The sequence below is a fragment of the Podarcis erhardii genome, assembly GCF_964252035.2.
Source record: "Podarcis erhardii genome assembly, chromosome: 2".
In the NCBI taxonomy this organism is placed as follows: Eukaryota; Metazoa; Chordata; class Lepidosauria; order Squamata; family Lacertidae; genus Podarcis; species Podarcis erhardii.
Window position 1 is genome coordinate 3,982,688 of NC_138498.1, and position 18,912 is coordinate 4,001,599.

Genomic DNA, 18,912 nt, shown 5'->3' on the forward strand with positions numbered 1-18,912 from the left:
CCCCGGATCAAAGAAGCCCTGGTAAATTGTACCTTTCTCCCTCACGCTTGGGCCCCCCACCAGAAAGATGCAAAGTTCCACTCCTGGTAAACATATGACGATAAAATGGCAAAAAAGGTGGATTTTAAGAACAACTGTTGTGATTAGTTTCTTTAAGTAGCTCAATAAAACAAAAGCAATGTTATCAACAGCAAACAGATCCTTCCAATCCCACTCCCTTTTAGTAAGCAAAAGGGATTTGAGCCTTTGGCATGCATACCTAATTCATACGTCAGCCTGCTGGAGTGTTTATATACCATCGTCACTCAGGGTAAAGAACCAGGAAGCTGAACTACAGTTGCCGACGCTGCTGAGGAAATAACAACATGTTATCCCAAGTATTCAGGGTTGTCTGCCCCCGCCCACTACTTAAATGTCACCCCGTGACATCTGAATAACTTTCTTAAACACGTGGTGACAGGGAACATGGTATGGGAAGGTAATGCACCATATTTAAAGTACTTTGGAAGTGATTTTGATGTGAACATATTGCACCAATGGTAGTTAAGCTGCAGGCTTTGGATGTCAAACACACGGCCTCCATGGGCAGGGCCAAAAGCTGTAGGGTGATGCCCCGTGATGAGATGAATACCATTTTAAAAATACTTGGAATATTTGTATGCTACCCATACAAAGATTATCTGGGTGGCTTATAATGTATATTTTAATATACTGTACAGTAACCATGAAAAGAAAAAAATATATAATGCAGAATTTAAACAAACAAACCTCAAGCAGCCTATAATAAAATCAATAAGACAAGACTCTCAGTCAGCACTAAAAATGTGAAGAGATTTTTAAATAATTTTAAAGGCCTGGGAAAATAAAAAGATCTTCACCTGGCACCAACACAGAGTACATGCCAGGTGGCGAAAGAATACCAGCTAGCGTGGCACCATCAAAAAGCCCGTGGTTCACAGCAAACTGCTGTATCTGGTCAGTGCAAGGATTTCTGCCCTACACATCCCCCAGTCTTGCCATATGCCCACCTACAACATCATTGGGCACTTTCCCAAAAATTCAGATATGCCCACTTGCCCAAAAGGATTGGCAACCCCTGTGAGGGCAGCAAATGTGTTGCACTCCCGATATTGTTGGATTACATCTTGCATCATTCCTGTCCACTGACCATGCAGGTTAGGGCTGATGGGAAGTGGGGGCCAACAACATCTAGAAGGCACCATATTGGGCTATCCCTGCTGTAGACCATGGCACCTCCCCACCTTCCTGACTCTTGAATCAGTGCTAGCAATGTACCAAGTGCCCAGGAGGACACTGCTGGCAAACTCCTCCCAGTCCCTCCATCCAGGTCTCAATGACACCAACCAGATTTGCCCCGGCACCCACAGTTAAATCAATGATTAGATACAGTACTGTATTTTATTGTGGACTAAGCCAGGGACTCAGCTACATCAGTGAAGGAAAAGCATTTTAAATGCATTATAACACTGTGACACCAGATGGCGCTGTGGAGTTCTGTCTTTTGGCAACTTCATTTCCCACTATGAGGTTTACAAAGCATTTTGCTGAAAGTTTTTTTGACGTATCTAGATCCAGCCCAGCAAGCATTCAGTTGATGCCCTGTGGGTATCATACTCCAACATCCTTTCATCCTTTCATCTTGTGCTCTGAGGAGGGCAGAAAAGAGACTGGCCCCAGAATCCCATGATTTCAGAAACTGGTGTTTTAGGGAAAAAAACACATGGCATTGTGAAAGCTGTCTCCCACCTCCTGGGCATTTCCCCTCCCTGGCCACCAGTCCCTTGGCATGGCCACCCTTCCTGGAAGGCCCAGTTGTTCTGAGATACTTCTATGTGTGGTGGGAGATATGCCACCCCTCACTCCGAGAGAGGGCACATTTGACAAGACCTCTCTCAGCACCCTCTTCAGAAAGCCAGGCAGGTTGGCCAGCAGGTGCTGGGACAGAAGGAGGGTCCTGTGTGCCAGCTGCAAAAGAGCCAGGTGGCCAGTGAAAGGGCAAGCACCTGCTGGTGCCAGCATTAAAAGGGCAGCTTTATTGCTTCCTTGTTTGGGTTGCGTAGGATCCTGTCTTTACTCCCCCCTCCCTTGGTGGCTCCCTCCCCGTATCCCCGCTCCCCTGCTGCTCACACACCAGGCAGAGCCCTGTCAGCCTTCAAGGGGAAAGAGGGAGAAGAAAAATAACACTTGAATATGTATTTCTGCTGAAATGAAAGAATTACTGCCCGCATATGAGGCGGCAGACACCTTAGAATATATAAGGGCATCCTCTGCATACACAAGAGGCAGGTTCTTGCTTCGGGGGTAGGAACTGGAGGGCAGAGGGGCCTCTGGGAGGAATCATGTCCTTGATGGGGCAGCATCTGTCTTTAGGTAGGTGCGGGTGGCTGTGGAATATAAAGGGGGTTTTGATTTTGAAGTGGATGGGTCTCCAGTTCTCTATGAAACAATTAAATGCTTGGTGATGGGATTCAAGCCCACCTGGAACTAAGTGTCTACTGCTATGAAAGACCCTCCCCAAAATCCAAGATGCGTAAGCTTTCTTAGTGGTAAGTGAAAATAACCTGGCACAAACTCTGCGCATGCTTGAGGGCACTATATTCTTCGTCAGAGAGGTCTTGAGGCACCTTAAAACATTTGTTAGGGCACACCCACCCCTCTGGAAATTATTTTATTAATTATCACGTTTCAGAGAAATTCATAAAAATAATCCTCAAAAACTTAACATGTACTAGGCGCTAAAAGCACCCCTGCCAAAAGATAGGCAGTCTTCTGACATTTTTGAAATATTACCTATATAGAAAGTAAAATAGCAAGGTTAGCCTATAGTTGCATACAACCCCAGTTAGACTGATCACTATGGCTGAAAACAGATCCGAGAGATCAGATTAAACCTTATTGTATACTGTCCCCTGTTTAGCTCCCCCCCCCCCCCAACATCTCTTGTTCAAACTGGAAGATTTAACACACTGCACCCTGCGATTTTGCGCATGGATCTGAACCCACTGAAGTAAACGGATTTACGCGTATGCTGCCGAGTGTGGGGAGGGGTGGCGGGGGCAACCTTTGATGTCTTCCTTCCCCTTGAGATCACAAGTTCAAACCAACCAACCAACCCACCCTACTCCCTTCTGTGAAAAGTACAATTTTAACTTCTTCAGCATGTTGTCCTCCGCCCCCCGGTCACATTTTTTTTTTTTTTTGCCCCCAGACTCTTTCCCTCCCAGGAAGAGGTGTAGGAAGAAAAATCGCAACACCCTCTCCCATCTGCGGCGGGCGGACTGGGATTGGTGAACTAGGGAATTAAGGAACATAGCCCCCCCCCCCCGCCGCCAGCGCCCCCTTCCCTGCCAGCATCTTGGGCAGGGCGCATGCAACTCACGCCCGTCTCTTCTCCACGCGCTCCCCTCCTTCCGATCAAGTGCAGAGTCAACTTTCTCCCCCCGCCCCCCGCCTCAATTCTCAGTGCATCTTGGATTGCTGCTCCGGATACCTGCTGCTCCTCCTTCCCGCACAGCTCTTTCGCGGTCTCCTTCCCACCGCAAGGATTTTGTTGTTTCCCCCTTTTTTTGAGGGGAGGGGGTGCCTGCTGCTGCTGCTGGTGGTCTTCCTTTCTTCGCGCTCCCCACACCTCCTCCAGACCCACCTCTCTCTCTCTCTCTCTCTCTCTTTCTTTCTCCCACCCACCCCCCTTCTCCGCCGCGCTCTCAATGCTGGCGGAAGATTTTTGCCTTGAAACATGAAGGTCCTTAGCTGGGTGCATCTCCTCCTTAGCCAGTGGCTCTTGCAAAAGGTAAGGAGCGAGCTGGGAAAGGAGAAGGCGCGGGCGGCTTGGCTGGCTGGCTGGCTGGCGGGGGGGGGGGGCGGGAGTTGCCGTCGCCCAAGAAGGCAGCCTTGTGCCCGAAGCAAACTTGCCCCTTGGCACGAGGGAAGGGAAAGTGGGCACCAAAGGAACCAGGAGAGATTTCTGCCCGGTCCAAAAAAGGCTAGTAGTGTGTATATGGCGAGGAGGGATTGCTTTAATTCTGGCCGCATCGTTTCCCCAACTTTGACTCGACTCCGGGTTACAATTCGTTGGAATGTAAGCAGCAGAGACTTGACGCGTGTCTCGAAAGTTAAGGGAGACGCTGATTTCTGGGGAGCGGGGAGTCGTCTGTCCGCATTCATTGGCGAGCTGGGCGGGCGGCTGGGCTGTGTGTGGGTTGCGTGTGTGTCCTGTTTTCTTAGCGTGGGACACAATCAGATTATGTGGCAAGTTCGTCTCCCCCCGCCCACAAAAAAGAGATCAGCGCGGAGCGCCTGTGTGGGGTGTTTGGTTTGGTTTTTGGGCGGAGTGGGGCGAGGAAGAGAAGAGCTTGCCAAGCTGTGAAAACACCTCCTCCGCTCTCCTCTGGGGCGACGGCCCGTCTGGCGGCTCCGCGGAAGGCGGCTCGCGAGACGTGAATCGTGTAAATATAGCCTGGCTGCCAATTCGGATCCTCTTCCCGCTTAGCCCGCAGACAGCCATGGGGGCGCTTAGGTGTAACTCCGGGTCAAGGCGCGCTCGCAATGGCATCGTAAAAAGCCGAAGAGCGGCGGCTTGGTGCCGCGCGGGCACCCCGAGGTCGAGCGGTCGGTCCAGCCGAGGGCAGCGCCGATCTTTCTTCCCGAACTCAGACGTTCAGGCATCGGACGCTCGTGTCATATTCCAGTACAATATTGCATATTCTTTCAACTCCCATAGGGCTGAAATGCGCACGGAACGCGCTCGCAGGCGCGGCTCAAGCGAGGCTCCGGCGCCCGCCCTCACGTACCCGTTGTGTGTACAAACGCGCGCACGTGGTCGTGCAGTGCCACTTGGCTCCCGGAGGCAGGTGGATCAGTACGGAGTTGGTGTACAAGGTTTGCACGTGGGAACACCATGCAAGTGTGAATAGACTGCACCTACACGTCCGGGTCACACCATACAATAGCGATTTCGTGCAAGGTGGTGGGAAATAGTGTGTGTGTGCTCACACATATTTCAGACTCTTGTTCTGCGAGTTGTGCAAAGTGTTAGACAGCTGAATAAACGTACCTAGCATTTGCTAAGATCTGGGGCTCTCAGGGCAGATCAGCCCATCCAGACCTTCCACCACAATCCCAGCATTCAGAGTTTTATTTCCATTTCATTATCTACAAAAACTGGTTTCCACCACTTTTTCAGAACCCACTTCCACTGGCTAGGAAAAGAGGTACATTTTATTCCTCATGACATGGCAACTCCCCTGCTCCCCTCTTTTGAGGTGCTTCTTCTGGTTCTAAACTGAGTAATTTTAGACAGAGCTTTGACCTTTTGCACTGGGTGTTCCTGTTGCGAATTTAGCTTGTCTCAAATGCCACAAGCACTGCAGAATCCTGGGAGCCACTGTCGCTTCCCCCAGAGGATCCAATGCACTAGTTCCAATTTGCTCCTCTTGAGGACAGGATGGTTGTTTGCTTGGTGCAAGCCCTCAGAAAAAATCAAACTGGAACCCAGTTCAGGCACAAACCCTGTCCCCCCTGCCCTTCTGACCTTGACGCCCATCTTCTGAATTACAATCCAGTCCGAAGAGATGTCTTCCATAAAATGCATCATTCTCTCTCTTGCACATACGTATGAAAGGGGATGTAACAGCCAGTGTGTTGCTGTTGGTTCTGTTTCTCCAACATGCTTAGAGATTGTGGCATTAAGTGTTTCTTTGTGCCTAGTATATATAGTATACCCCTTATTGGTTAAACCAGGGCCCATTAGCTGTTCCACTTGGAGGCTTGCTCCTCTAATTTGCCCAGTTTAAACTGAGTGGAGAAGCACTTAAAGCAAAGTGTTATTAAATAATTGCAGAGACTCCCCCCCCTCCTACTTCCATTCCCCTGGGCTTCGGGGCTTCTTTTCTTCTACCAAACATGCTGCCATATTTTTTTAAAGTGACTTTTGGGAGCAGAAATGACCTGGCCCTCGTGATTTGGAACTTTAGAACTTCCCAATTTCTCTTTAGACCAGTCAAACAATAGCTTTCAAAAAGAATCATAAAATTTTGATTCTCTTCCGTCTGCTTCATACACATCCGCTGGTGTGCAGTGTGTGTGTGAAATAATTCTTTCACAGGTAACAGGCATTGCAGTTTTTAGTGCTTGCAAATGGGGAGTTAAGAGCTTTGGTTTCATTTTTAATTTTTTTCTCTGCCTGTGCCTTATTTTTCTTTTTATGGCATTGTAATGTTGCAGGGAGAAATAAGGAACGGGCTCATTAAGCACCAGGCCAGCGAGAATCGGATTTCATGACAATCAATTTTTACTTTTCAACAGTTTCATGAATGCAAACCCCTCCCCCACCCTCTTTCTCAAGGAGCTACATACAGACTTTTGCAAGGTTAGATCTAACTAGTTTGTCTTTCTTGGGCTTATCTTATTCTATGTAGCAAGATGGGGAGGAAAACATTATTTGGGGGCTACCCTCAGCTTTCCATCAGCCTGAGAGCACTGCTTTTAAGAGGCTGTGGGGGGACCTTTGTTTTAATCAGATAACAGCAATTTTTGTTGCTGGCGTGAAAGGCAGGGAGATCAAAGGAATGAGGTGTGCTTTGGGTTTGGAAAGAAGGTTTAGCTACTGGGGTTTTTTTGAGCCCTGCATTAGAGAAAAAAACATTCAGTGAAGGTACAAATGAGATGCTTTCCTGATTCTCAAACTAGGTCTTGTGCGATGTGTGTGTGTGTGTGTGTGTGTGAGAGAGAGAGAGAGAGAGAGAAGAAACACTACTGTGAGCTCAAAAAAAGCCCAACATCTGGGTGGGAAATCCGCAGCCCCCCCAACTACACCTCACTGGATCATCAGTTGTTTCAAATAAATATTACCAGCAAAGTTAAGGAAGGAGAAACAATTCGGACACCAGTGCCTGGTCTATATTAACTTCTCAGGCTGCAAGCCGCCACTATTACTGTGGAGGTGCCCCATTAAAATGTGGGGCTGCTTTTGTGGACTTCAATTTTTTATTCACTTCCTTTGTGGCCCCGTTATAGTGCATCTTAGGCAGACAGCATCCCTCTTCAACTACATTTCTAATTTATCCCAACATTTTCCGTGTTGTCCGTACCATTTAGACAAATGAGATTTTGCAGTTGCCTATAGAACCAAAACCTTGCTGTGAATGAATATTTAGAGCAGAGCGCAGCAATATGCCATTCTTTCACCTGAGAATTTGGTTGATATTGAAGACCACTGGAAGTTTTTACTTGCCCCATCTGTGCTTCCTGGTTTCCAGTCTACCCAGCAGCAGGCAAGGAAGTCTAAGATCATGATGTGAAAGCCAAAAAATAATAGTGCTGAATGTTGTAGCTGCCATGGTAGCATTTTTGGAGTTTCCCTCAAATAAACAAAAGAAAAGGAGCAGTTTGCTAGCCCTCAAGATGTGGACTCTAACTTAAAATAATGTCTGAGTGCTATCTGGTAATATTGATCTACTAACAGGGAATTGACTTCCCTAAAGTCAGGGGTGCTTCTCATCTTCCTTTGTATCTTCCAAGAAGTCTATGATCCTGTTCATGGGGATTGTGTCCCCTTTTATCTTCACAAGATGATAACTAACTCAAGACTGCTCAGTGGGCTTGGAATGTAGATTTAGGGTTTCAGATTTATTTGTTTCTTTTAAATGCAGAATTGCCAATCACGTATGTAAGTATCCTATCTGTGGCTCTGAGGATGTTGAATGTGATGCTGCCACCTCAGAGTAAACTTTGACTGAAAAGCATAGCTAAGTGAAATTTTACTCACCTATTTCTATCACTGAGAGAATCAGATTCAACTTTATGCAACCTTTGGCCATAAGGAACCCAGGTTGTTGCTTAATACCAGGTCAGCTATGGACAGACTGTGGACATCATACAGTTAAAGCACATTCAACCCACATGTAAAGCACATAATTCATCCCCAAAGGATCCATGGAACTGTAATTTTCCCTTCACAGAGCTACAGTTCCCAGCACCCTTAACAAACTACACTTCCCAGGATTCTTTGAGGCTAATTGTGTGCTTTAAATGTATGGTGTGACTCCATCTAGCCCAGATGGATACCTGAGAGCAAGCCTGGTGTGAGAAAGAACGACTTGGCATGAGTACCCTATCCATTACCAGGCTTTGCCCAGTACCAGAGCTTAGTGCTGAAAGGCTCTCTGTCGACCACCTACAGCTGTCCTTTGCAGAAAGGGCCTGTGTGCCCCACAAGGCAATTGCTAACAAGCCGGTGTACATTACATCTCTCTGAAGATGCTAGCATTTTGGCACATGGCAAGCTCTGCAAGGGGGTTCAGCTGAAAATCTTGTTGACTCTCAGCCCAGAGTTCCCTTTCCATGCTGATCAGCCTTCAACCAGAGCATTTTGTCAAGTTGAGGTGGGAACTCTGATTATCCACAAACCAACCTGAAGTTATTTTAACAAAGTGGTGGTGGGGAAATCTACAGACTTCGATAGTTGATACTGCTTTTTGAAAACAGTTCAGTTGATGTTGAGCTTCTTACCCAAATGTTGTTTATGGTGTTTAACCAGCACACAGTATTTTGAGATATTTCTAACTTTGCTTTTGCAAATTGAAAAAAGCTTATTAATGGCAGCCCCCTGCGGTTCAGCACCATCCGGGTCAACAGGACCCTGTCCATTAACTTGTTTTGTGCTTGTGTACATTTCTGTCAGCAGATGCTGGCAGTGGCGTAGCGTGGGGGGTGCAGGGGGGGCCGGCCGCACCGGGCGCAACATCTGGGGGTTAGGGAAATCCACGGGTTAGGGGGTGCAAATCCATGGGTTAGGGGGCGCAAATTACTTGCCTTGCCCCGGGTGCTGATAACCCACGCTACGCCACTGGATGCTGGGAGATTATGAGGAGTGGGATCTACAGCTCTGAGCTAAAAAAAAAAGTAAGAAATCCCCAAACATTGCAGGATGGAATAGAATAGTGCTAATCTGCTTGGTATGCTTGCATTGTGGTTGCAAAAGAGACAGTAGAATTTTGAATTTACTTTACCAAGGACTAGTATGTTGGAGGAAAAGAGGAACTGGGTGGGTAAAACATTAGAAATAATATGATCCAGAAGTGTATGAATGAAGAAGACCAAAAATGTAGCAAGGAGGTAGGGTTGGGGGATGTAAAGCAAAGATGTGGCCTTCCAGCTGTGACTGGATTCTGCTTCCCATCATTCCTAACCACTGCCTATGGTAGCTGAGGCTCATAGGATTTGGAGTCCAGCAACATCTGGAGAGCCCCTGTGTCCCTCACTCAGCCACCGACATCCCAAGAATCTCATTTTGGAGTGTTTAGAAATTGCTACTCAATTTTGTACATTGTGTGGTGAGAGGTGTCTCTTTGTTATGAGGACCGCAATTCTGCTGCTTTTGAAGAATGAAGGCTGTACTGAACTAAAAGCGAGGGTTCAGATTCCAGAAAGCCATATTCGTCTATTATAGCAATGCAGATTTCTGAAATCCAGCCTCAAATATCAACCTAATAGTGGTGTTTAAAAATGTACAGTGGAAAAACATTGAATGTTGAAAAGGAGAGATTTGGAAATTGCTGCAGCAGAATCCCTGCCCTTCCCCGTTCCTGATTCCATCTTTGTTTCCTGTAGTTCCTCCAGTGCTTTTTTCTGGGGGGACGCAGGGGAATGCATACCCCTAAACATTTTGTGAATCTTTGTACTTTTATCCATGTACTGTATTTCTTTTTCCTGATTTGAACTATAAAATGGTGAGTCAAAACTTTTTAAGGAAAAAAGCACTGAGTTCTTCCCTATGTTCCGCTCATATACTGCCTCAGTTCTTTGGAGGCTAGGGGCGGGGAGGGGCTGATGGTCGCAGCAGGAGGCAGACGACCTCAGGATTTTTAGAAAAATGATTCCTGGCCCTACAGAGGAAATGGGATTTAGTTCAGAGCCAAGAGATCAGAGATGGGGTGCAGGACAAAACTCTACTTTGGTTTTTCCACTCGGTTTGCTTCAGTAGGGTGCATTTAGTGCATCACTTTTCCCCATATGAAAATGGTTCTAATAACATAGAGCAGGGGTCAGCAAACTTTTTCAGCAGGGCGCCGGTCCACTGTCCCTCAGACCTTGGGGGGGGGGCGCGAACTATATTTTTTTTGGGGGGGGGATGAACAAATTCCTTTCCCCACAAATAACCCAGAGATGCATTTTAAATAAAAGGACACATTCTACTCATGTAAAAACACGCTGATTCTCGGACCGTCTGCAGGCCGGATTTAGAAGGCGATTGGGCTGGATCTGGCCCCCCGGGCCTTAGTTTGCCTACCCATGATGTAGAGGCACCCTTGCAAAATGCAACACGTTTAACACATGTCTGTCTCTAAAGGAGTTCCACAAAATGAACATCCTATTATTTTTCTGACCCAAGGACAAAGGCATGTGTCCTCATTCTCAGATAATAATGCCTGTCCTTTTGCTGGGCTTGCTATCTTGCTGTGTTCGGCATTGCCCTGTCCTGGGGAAAGGGCTGGCTTCGTTTTCTTTTCCATTTATTACGCTCAATAGCCACTTAAAGTAGCTGATGGGTGCCTGGAGCCCCGTCTGGCCCTGCTGTTTCACAGGGTCATGCGGTGCCAGATGTTCCTGCATTTAAACAGCTGCCGTAGCCTCATTTTGATAAAATAATAAATCCCTCCTCTTTGGCTTTAACCCCTTTCTGGCTCATACCACTCACAGCCAGTGCTACATAGCAACTTGGAGGTATTCACATTCACACTGGATTGACATAATGATATGAGGGGCAGGGAATTTTTTAACCAGTAGAGAAATGGGCCTGGATTGTAACTGGAGGGGGAATTTATTGAGGCCTTGAAGTTGTTAGCAGATGTATAGAAGGGATAATTTTGAAAGGGGTGGCTTCTCCTGCTATTACAGCAATATTATGGAAAAAAGGGAACACTGAAATTCCTCCTCCAGTAAAACTGATTCAGTGCACCGGAACCCTGCTTTTCTTTGAATCTTGCAACCCTGGCTAGAGTAATAACTGGTGCTCTTGTCCATAAGACTGGTGGTGGGCACTGAAGGAGTTATCCTGCCCAATTCTGAACTGAGCAAATCTAAGAAATATTCCCCATCTCAGCAGTATTCATTAGCAAGGACACACTTCTTCATTAGCCACAGCCTTGTTAAGAGCTCATTGTCTGACTGGCTCCCCCGTATTGTAATTGGGACTGGTAGGTAAACAGACAAAACACAGTTCTTATTTTGGGAGAGAAGCAATCATGTAACATGGGAAACAGCTTTTTCTAATGGATGCAGCAGCTAGGTTCAGAAGGGCCCTTGAACACCTTAGAAAATGAGAAGCAAAAGTTAAAAGTGTTCGCTTGTGGACTAAAAGAGTGGGGAGCAGGCTGAGAGCCAAGATGCCTGCGGGATGTGGCTGACTTAGGCCCTCTGGAAACAAAATGGCCGCTGCATGGCTGCTCCATGAAATGGCACGTGTGTGACAGGCTCCCAGTGGAGCAAGCTGTGCGATGCCATAATCAGAGCTGGCTCACCTTCCATACAGATGGAGTTCTAGGCAGCCTTCATGTTCTATCCTTTAATGTGTGATGGGATTCCTGCTCTATTTGTTTTGCCTTTTCCTTAAGAAAGGCCCAGGCCCACATAGAACTAGTTTCATCCAAATGGCGAACACAGAGGTGGGCCTGGAGCTGGGAGGGTGAATTTAAGAACCTTGCTTGGTCACGGACCTCCTGCCTAAGTGATGTGGCTGACTCGGGTCTGGCCAAGTTGCTCTTTGTTGGCCTCAGTATATAAAATAGAAATGGAAATGCTTTACCTCCCACACAGTTGTTGGGAAGCTGAAGCTGAAGCCCTAAAAGCATTTTATATTATGAACAAGCAGTATGTAAACCAGGCTTCCTCAACACCAGCCCTCCAGATGTTTTGAGACTACAATTCCCAGCATCTCTGACCACTGGTCCTGCTAGTTAAGGATCATGGGAGTTGTAGGCCAAAAACATCTGGAGGGCCGAGGTTGAGGAAGCCTGATGTATACCATTAATAAATGCATCTGTATGAGTATGTGCCTGGCATTAACACTTTTAGCCTTATTTAGTCAATCCTATTTACTCTCATAGTTCCAAACTGAACCCTGGAGTTCTGGCTCCTATATTCTTCTGTATTTTCCACCTCAGTTTAGGCTTATGCGCTCTTACTGTTTGCCCTGCTCTTTCCACACAGAGGTCTGCACTTTAGTGGTCTGTGTCTGAGTGTTGTTGTGGTTGGGTTTTTTTGCCCCAAGTTTCTCCCGCAAAATCCTGCTCTTTAAAGCTCAATCGGAGCAACTGCCAATTCTGGTTTTCCACTGGTTGACTTTGCTCCAATTGAGCTTTAAAGAGTGGGATTTTGCGGGGAAAGCTCAGGAGCAAAAAAAAATGAAGGTAAAAAACTGGGGGATGTTTGGATAGAGAACATTAAATTGTGGACTGTGCCTGGAAAGAGCGGAGGAGAGGTAAGTGTGGATAAGCCCTTTGTCTCATTAGACCCTCACTCATTACACATGCAAAAATGTGAAAGGCAAGTATGTGCATCCAGGGACTGGGCGGGGGAAAACAACAGTGCATTGTGCAAGCCTAGAAGGCCATATTGGAGATCCAGGGGTCACTGATCTAAGCAAGCCTCGCACACCCTTTTGTCTGACTATCAAGGGGCGAGTGGACAGAAGCTGCTGTCAGTGCCTGAAGAGAACCTGCTGTGGATTTCCTTTTCTTCCCTCTCTTCCGCTTTGCACCTGCATGCTCCGTGTCCATCCAGTAAGGGGAGCTCTTGATTTCTATTCCTCTCAGTTTCCATTCTAGCCCCCTTTTAGCTTTAACTCAAAGAAGCTTATTGAGAATTGGGACAAGCTGTAGTTGGCATAGCCAGTTTTCAGCCAGAATGTGGACCCCTCAGAATCCCAGCTGTTTTTACTTTGTTTTACAATTTTGTTACTGGTATTTTCTTTTATATTCAAGCATAAGTTTCTAGCCCTTATGACTGTTGAGAGATGTGCTTCAGATGTACAGTGCCTTTCTAAAAACTCACTCCTTCTGTTTATGTGTAGTTCCTTCATGGCTTCCAGTGATACTGCTCTCTGCATATACTGAACCCAAACAGTACGTCATTTGGCAACACCTGGGAGAGTGTATGGGGTGTGTGTATGTGATCCCCCCCCCAAACTATTTTAATTGGTCACATTTTATCTTGCCCTTTCTCCAAGGATAGCTGATTCAGAATTAGACATGCAAAACAAACTAATTTGAAAATGTTTGAATGATAATCCATATTGTAATTGATTCTGAGTTAAAAATCTTGAGTTTCCATTTTGCAGGATTTGGAGAAAAAGGCCTGGCCCCCAGCAATACCAGGAAAAAATCCTGGGAACAATTCGGAAATCTGGGGAATTCCCTTCTCTGCCCTGTATTGATTAAATGTTAAAATAAGACTACCTCATGCCTTATTACTTAAGAGATGCCTTCTGTTCTCGTAGAGCAGGGAGAGTCATCAGGCCTAATCTGGCCTGCCAAACCTCTAGATCCATACCCACCTCCTCCCATCAGGTCCAGCCTGTTCTCCCTAGACTGCTCTTTCCTTGCTATTGATCTGCAATCCCTGTTCAGTTGTGCAGCACTTCCTGCCATGTGATCTCTCCCCACCCTCCAGATTCTGCTCAGCTGATTGCAGGTTTCACTACTGCTGAGCAGTAATTTTTCACTTTGTAGTTTGGCTCCATTCTCCACCCATATGTCACTCCTGCCCAAGAGACTGTGTTCCTGGGGGGTGGGGACCCACCCCACCTTAAAGCTATATAAAGAAGCCTCCCACTGTTTTATGTTCCTACCTCATATTACTTCCATAGAACTGATATATTCCATCAGCTCTCAGCATTTAATACAGCACATCCTGGCACAGCTGGCATTTGCCCGATATCCTCAGTGGAGCAAGCCTCTCAGCTCTCACGGCACACCCATATGATTTTCCTTGGCACTGCTCTACTCCAGGGGTCAGCAACCTTTTTCAACTGTGGGCCGGTCCACCGTCCTTCAGACCATGTGGCAAGCCAGACGATATTTTTTGGGGGAAATGAACAAATTCCTATGCCCCACAAATAACCCAGAGATGCATTTTAAATAAAAGCACACATTCTACTTATGTAAAAACATGCTGATTCCTGGACTGTCTGCGGGCCAGATTGAGAAGGTGATTGGGCCGCATCCATCCCACGGGTCTTAGGTTGCCTACCCCTGCTCTACTCCCAGACTGTCATCCATTCCCCTTGACCCATATCCTTGCCTGGGCAATCCAATGAATTTTTGTCTCTCAGGACAAATCAGTGCCAACAACAACAAAATTCCTTCACCAGTTCTGCATAACTGGAGTGTTGGTGTTGGTGTTGAAAGGCTGCCAGAAGAAATCACATTGGCATGAGCACCAAGACGATGCACAGGAGCAACCCCTGAAACCAGATGTTGTAAACCAGATGTTGTCTTGCATCTGCCTTGCATGATCTGCTCCCCCCCCCATTCTAATGTGTGCATAGGTAGTAGATGATAGATAGATGATAGATAGATAGATGATAGATGATAGATAGACAGACAGACAGACAGACAGACAGACAGACAGATAGCTGGATTGGATCAAGGTCCAGCTAATCTAGGACTCATTGCAAGGTGGTCCTCTAGAAACTGACTTGTAGACCACCAGTAGACCATGATCAACCTTTTGACTCCCCCTGCAGGGTGCAAAACAACAACAACCCTGGGGCAAAATCACAGCACGGGATTTTTATAAGACTGGGTTTGTCAAGAGGCCAGAGAACCAAGTTGTCTGGCTTAGGCTCCCCCAATTTGGGACTACATCTGTTCTGTCTGGGTAAGGTTTGAGTATGTAAATGTCACTCTTATTTGAATTCTGTCTAAAAGTAAAAGGTAAGGTAAAGGACCTCTGGATGGTTAAGTCCAGTCAAAGGCAGCTATGTGGTTACAACGCTCATCTCGCTTTCAAGCCAAGGGAGCCGGCATTTGTCCACAGACAGCTTTCTGTGGCCAGCAGGACTAAACCGCTTCTGGCGCAACAGGACACCGTGGCGGAAGACAGAGCGCACAGAAACACTGTTTACCTTCCCATCCCGGCGGTGCCTATCTATCTACTTGCACTGGTATGCTTTCAAAGTGCTAGGTTGGCAGAAGCTAGGGCAGAGCAACGGGAGCTCACCTCTTTGCGTGGATTTGAACCATCGACCTTCTGATCAGCAAACTCAAGATGCTCAGTCGTTTAGACCACAGCGCCACCCGCTTCCCTGAATTCTAGCTATTGTTGCTATTGCCATACACAACTGTCAAGGGCACTTCTCAGACAAGAAATACATATGGCAGATAGTTAAGTATTTCTTGTCAAAGATAGCACAGTCACTTCTACATCTCTGGATATCTACACACCCCAATCTAAAGGCTAGGCAGCTATTCTCAGGTCCGCATTCTATGGAGTAGTTGCAGCAACAGGGGACCATTCCCTCTCCACCAGCTTATGCACCTTCCTCCGAGGGGCTGTGTGCATGCAGCTGGAGACTGTGCCTGTATGGAAACTTTCTCTGTGCATCCCGTTTCAATTCCCTCCTCGTTCTGGGAGAGTGGTGCAGGAAAGGGTGGAGAAGCACCTTCCCTTGCCTGACCTGCCTTTTTCTCCTCTTCTTCTGACCCATCCTTTGCTCCACTTTCCAGCTCTGAAGCTTCCCCATGTCTCTGATTTTTGCCTCCTGCCTAGTACAGGTCCCCACAAACCATTGCCCCTCTCTCAGAAATTGCATCTCCTTGACTGGGAGAGGGGGGAAAGTAATTCAGGGGTGGGGTGGGGAGTGTCTGAGTAGATTTAACCTACTACCTAACATGCCCTAAAGATAAGTGCTTAGTGATCTGTACTGCAACACCCTTATTTCAGTTTGCTGCTCAATTGAGCACAACCAAAGCCATTTTGCTTCTGGTGGCCCAAACAATGCCTGTTTCCACCAACTCCTGCATGCCAAAGGCACATCTGAATTTGAGAAATTATTATTATTACTATTATTACTACTACAAGATCTCCACACAGTACATGTGGGGAATCACTTCAGCTAATGTAATGCCAATACTGTACATACAGTGGAGCTCTTTTTGTTTTAAAAAAACTAATAACATGGAAGACCTCTGTGTTAAAAACTGTGCAAGGCCTCGCCTCAGCACCATTTTTTTATTTTTTAAAAATGCCATCAGATTCGGGGGGTGGGGGGGTGGTTGTTATTATTTAAATGTGTACAGGTACAAAAATACCTGCTTGCATGCCTAGAATGGGAAAAGGTAGAGGAAGAGGGGGGTGCAGGACCAGAAAATACATCCTAAGAACATTCCACCAAGCACTGCTCACTGGTACAGATGGGATACAGCGGAATGGTTATGAAAAATGTGTGGACACTTGCATACCAATTGCCCACATGAAAAAGCAGATCAGAACAATCAAATCGAGACGTTAAGCCCCCATCTGGAAGTCCCCTAAGGGAGCCATTGTTAAGTCTCATGTGCATTCTATCCAATGGTAAGTGTTACAGTCTCAGGAGGTGCAAGAAGTACATTCAGTGCTGTCTGAAAATGCCTCATTTACTGCCCCCCCCCCCACTTACTACACTGGAATCATCGTGGCTTAACAAGCTTATTGTGAGCCTGAATGAGATATGGAGAATGAACCGCAGGTGGAGGAAGCCTAGGTCCGCTCCATGAAACTCTGAATGCAGTCGGCAAGCAGCAAATTTGGTATCTCTTGCAGAATTCAGCATTGTGCGAAATCTCTTTAAAAAGTAAAGCAAGTTTCTAGCACTCAGGGCTAAACATTTCTAGCTCATATGAGGTAAAATCATAGAATTGTAGAGTTGGAAAGGTCCCCAAGACTCATCTAGTCCAGCCCCACAGCCATCCCTAGGTGGGCTTGAACCCCCAGCTTTGTGGTTAACAGAAGCACTAACCCATTGTGCCACTGGGGGAAATCTCACACATTGAGTTAGGGCTTTAAAGAGACTTCCCGCAGAATAGAGGTGGTGAGTGCTGCAGAGCTCATTGCCCCCTCTCATGGAAAACAGAAATGGAATGTATTATTCAAATGAGAGCAAAAATGCTCTAATTTGCATAATTTATTCCATTTGCAGAATCTGTTTCCTTGGTGCTAAATTTGGACCAAGTGTGCTTGTGGGCAGAGTGTACAGCAGTCCTGGGTACAGGAGGAACTATAACTCTAACTAATAATTATTTCTGAAGTGCTCTTAATCGATATTAAATTTATTTTCTGAGTGTTGCATACTGCCTGGATTCCTGCATCTTACAGCAGTAGCCGAGGTGTTAATGTTAGGAACTATGCATGATTGAAAAGCTGTCTCCAAGAGACCAGAGTGCTGGCTGGTCTCTTTCCAGCCATCTCCAGAGCTAATATATTGCCGAACAAACACACTGTAATTCAGATTGAAGCTTTCCAATATGACTCATTTCCCTCCCTTTTAATAACACTCCCCCTGCTGCGGCCTTTAAACCCTTGGCTGCGAGCAATTCAATAAGGAGGCACACGACCCCGTCTGCCACCCCGAGACAAGCGCTGCGCATATCGCAGGACGCAGCACATCCATCTGGAATAGAAACGAACCAACGGCTGGGAAGCTGGGGCTAGACTGGGGCAAAATCCGACTTCTCCTGACAAATGCCACTTGCTTTTTAATAAGAATGAAATATTCTTCCTTTGCTATCCCCCCCCCCTTTGCGGTTGATTATATTTGAGAGCATTGCAAGAATCAGTATAAACAGGGAGGCTGGAGGTCAGAACTGAGGGGCACCGTCAGAGCTAGGTTATCAGGAGGTGTGGGAGGAGATTGACAGACACAGAGGATGTTATGGCCAGTAAGCAGAGTGTCCATGGAGGGCGGGGGGCTCTTTGCGTTTGCATTCACTGGAAGTTCATGTGTGAGCTTGTCATATTCAGAAGTGCGGCTGTGCAGATGAGGGTTTAGAGCTCCTTTATCTGTACCTGGAGCGATGTGGTTGCTGATGCTTCTGTGGTTTCTCCCACATCATTCCAGGAACATTAATAAATGTGTGTCCACATGGTTGTTTTGTTTTTGCTTTTGCTTTGTAATAGAGAGACGATGCCCACATTCCCTTGGGAAGTGTATTTCTTCTCTGTTACACAAACACCATAAAGCAAAACTTCATGGTCAAAGATGTCCAAAACTTGTAGAGGGAGTAACTGCAGAGGCAGGAATATTCCATGCTGCCCCAGGAGCCTCTATAAAGTGGGCCTTAGACTTGTTTCCAAGAGAGCAGAGTTCAAGTCCTACCTCTGCCATGGATTCATAATATCAGCCAGGCTAGTATTTCTGAGGGTTTCCCAAAAACAATGCTAAAAACTATTTGAGCCTTCCGTATTGCACATGGACACTGGTTAATGCAGGAGAGAATTGGGATGTTTGTGTAGTCAGAGTCAGCTGGATTTAAAGATTGTTGGAAGGTTGGTGCCTCTTTCGTGAAGTGCTAACTTTAATTCCAAGAAATTCAGAAGTGGAGTGTTGGTTAGGGGCAAGACTGTGCTTTACCTCTCCCCCGCAAACCCCCCACAGTTGAGGAAGATATCCCCCAAGCTAACAATGGCCAATATTTTTTGCAAGTGTGCAACAGGCTCAAAGTGTTGCTCTGGTTAATGTTTGCATAAGTATTTAAATGTCGTTTGTGAATTATTTGGAAACAGTGCTATATTATGTAAATGTTTCTGACGTTGTAAGATGTTGCACATGGTTTCTGGTGGAAGAATGGCATGCAAGCTAACTGATTATGAAAGTAGACATGCAAACCCCTCTCCTCTGAGCCATTCGTGTTAGTC

At 46.5% G+C, this 18,912-nt stretch overlaps 1 protein-coding gene across 3 annotated transcripts in view; it reads left to right on the top strand.

Annotated features, from left to right (window-relative positions):
• Nucleotides 1-3,704: 3,704 nt before the first annotated feature.
• NXPH4 (neurexophilin 4) overlaps nucleotides 3,705-18,912 on the top strand; it is a 97,895-nt gene continuing 82,687 nt past the window's right edge. The window contains exons 1-2 of one of the 3 annotated variants that reach the window (XR_014153923.1): nucleotides 4,745-5,001; nucleotides 6,255-6,388. Coding sequence is in view for 1 of the 3 variants with exons in the window: in XM_081851820.1 (XP_081707946.1) it covers nucleotides 3,758-3,811 (54 nt within the window). In the remaining 2 variants the exon portion in view is untranslated. Of the gene's footprint in view, nucleotides 3,812-4,744; nucleotides 5,002-6,254; nucleotides 6,389-18,912 lie in introns of those variants that run through there. The other 2 variants (XR_014153922.1, XM_081851820.1) reach the window with 2 other exon arrangements.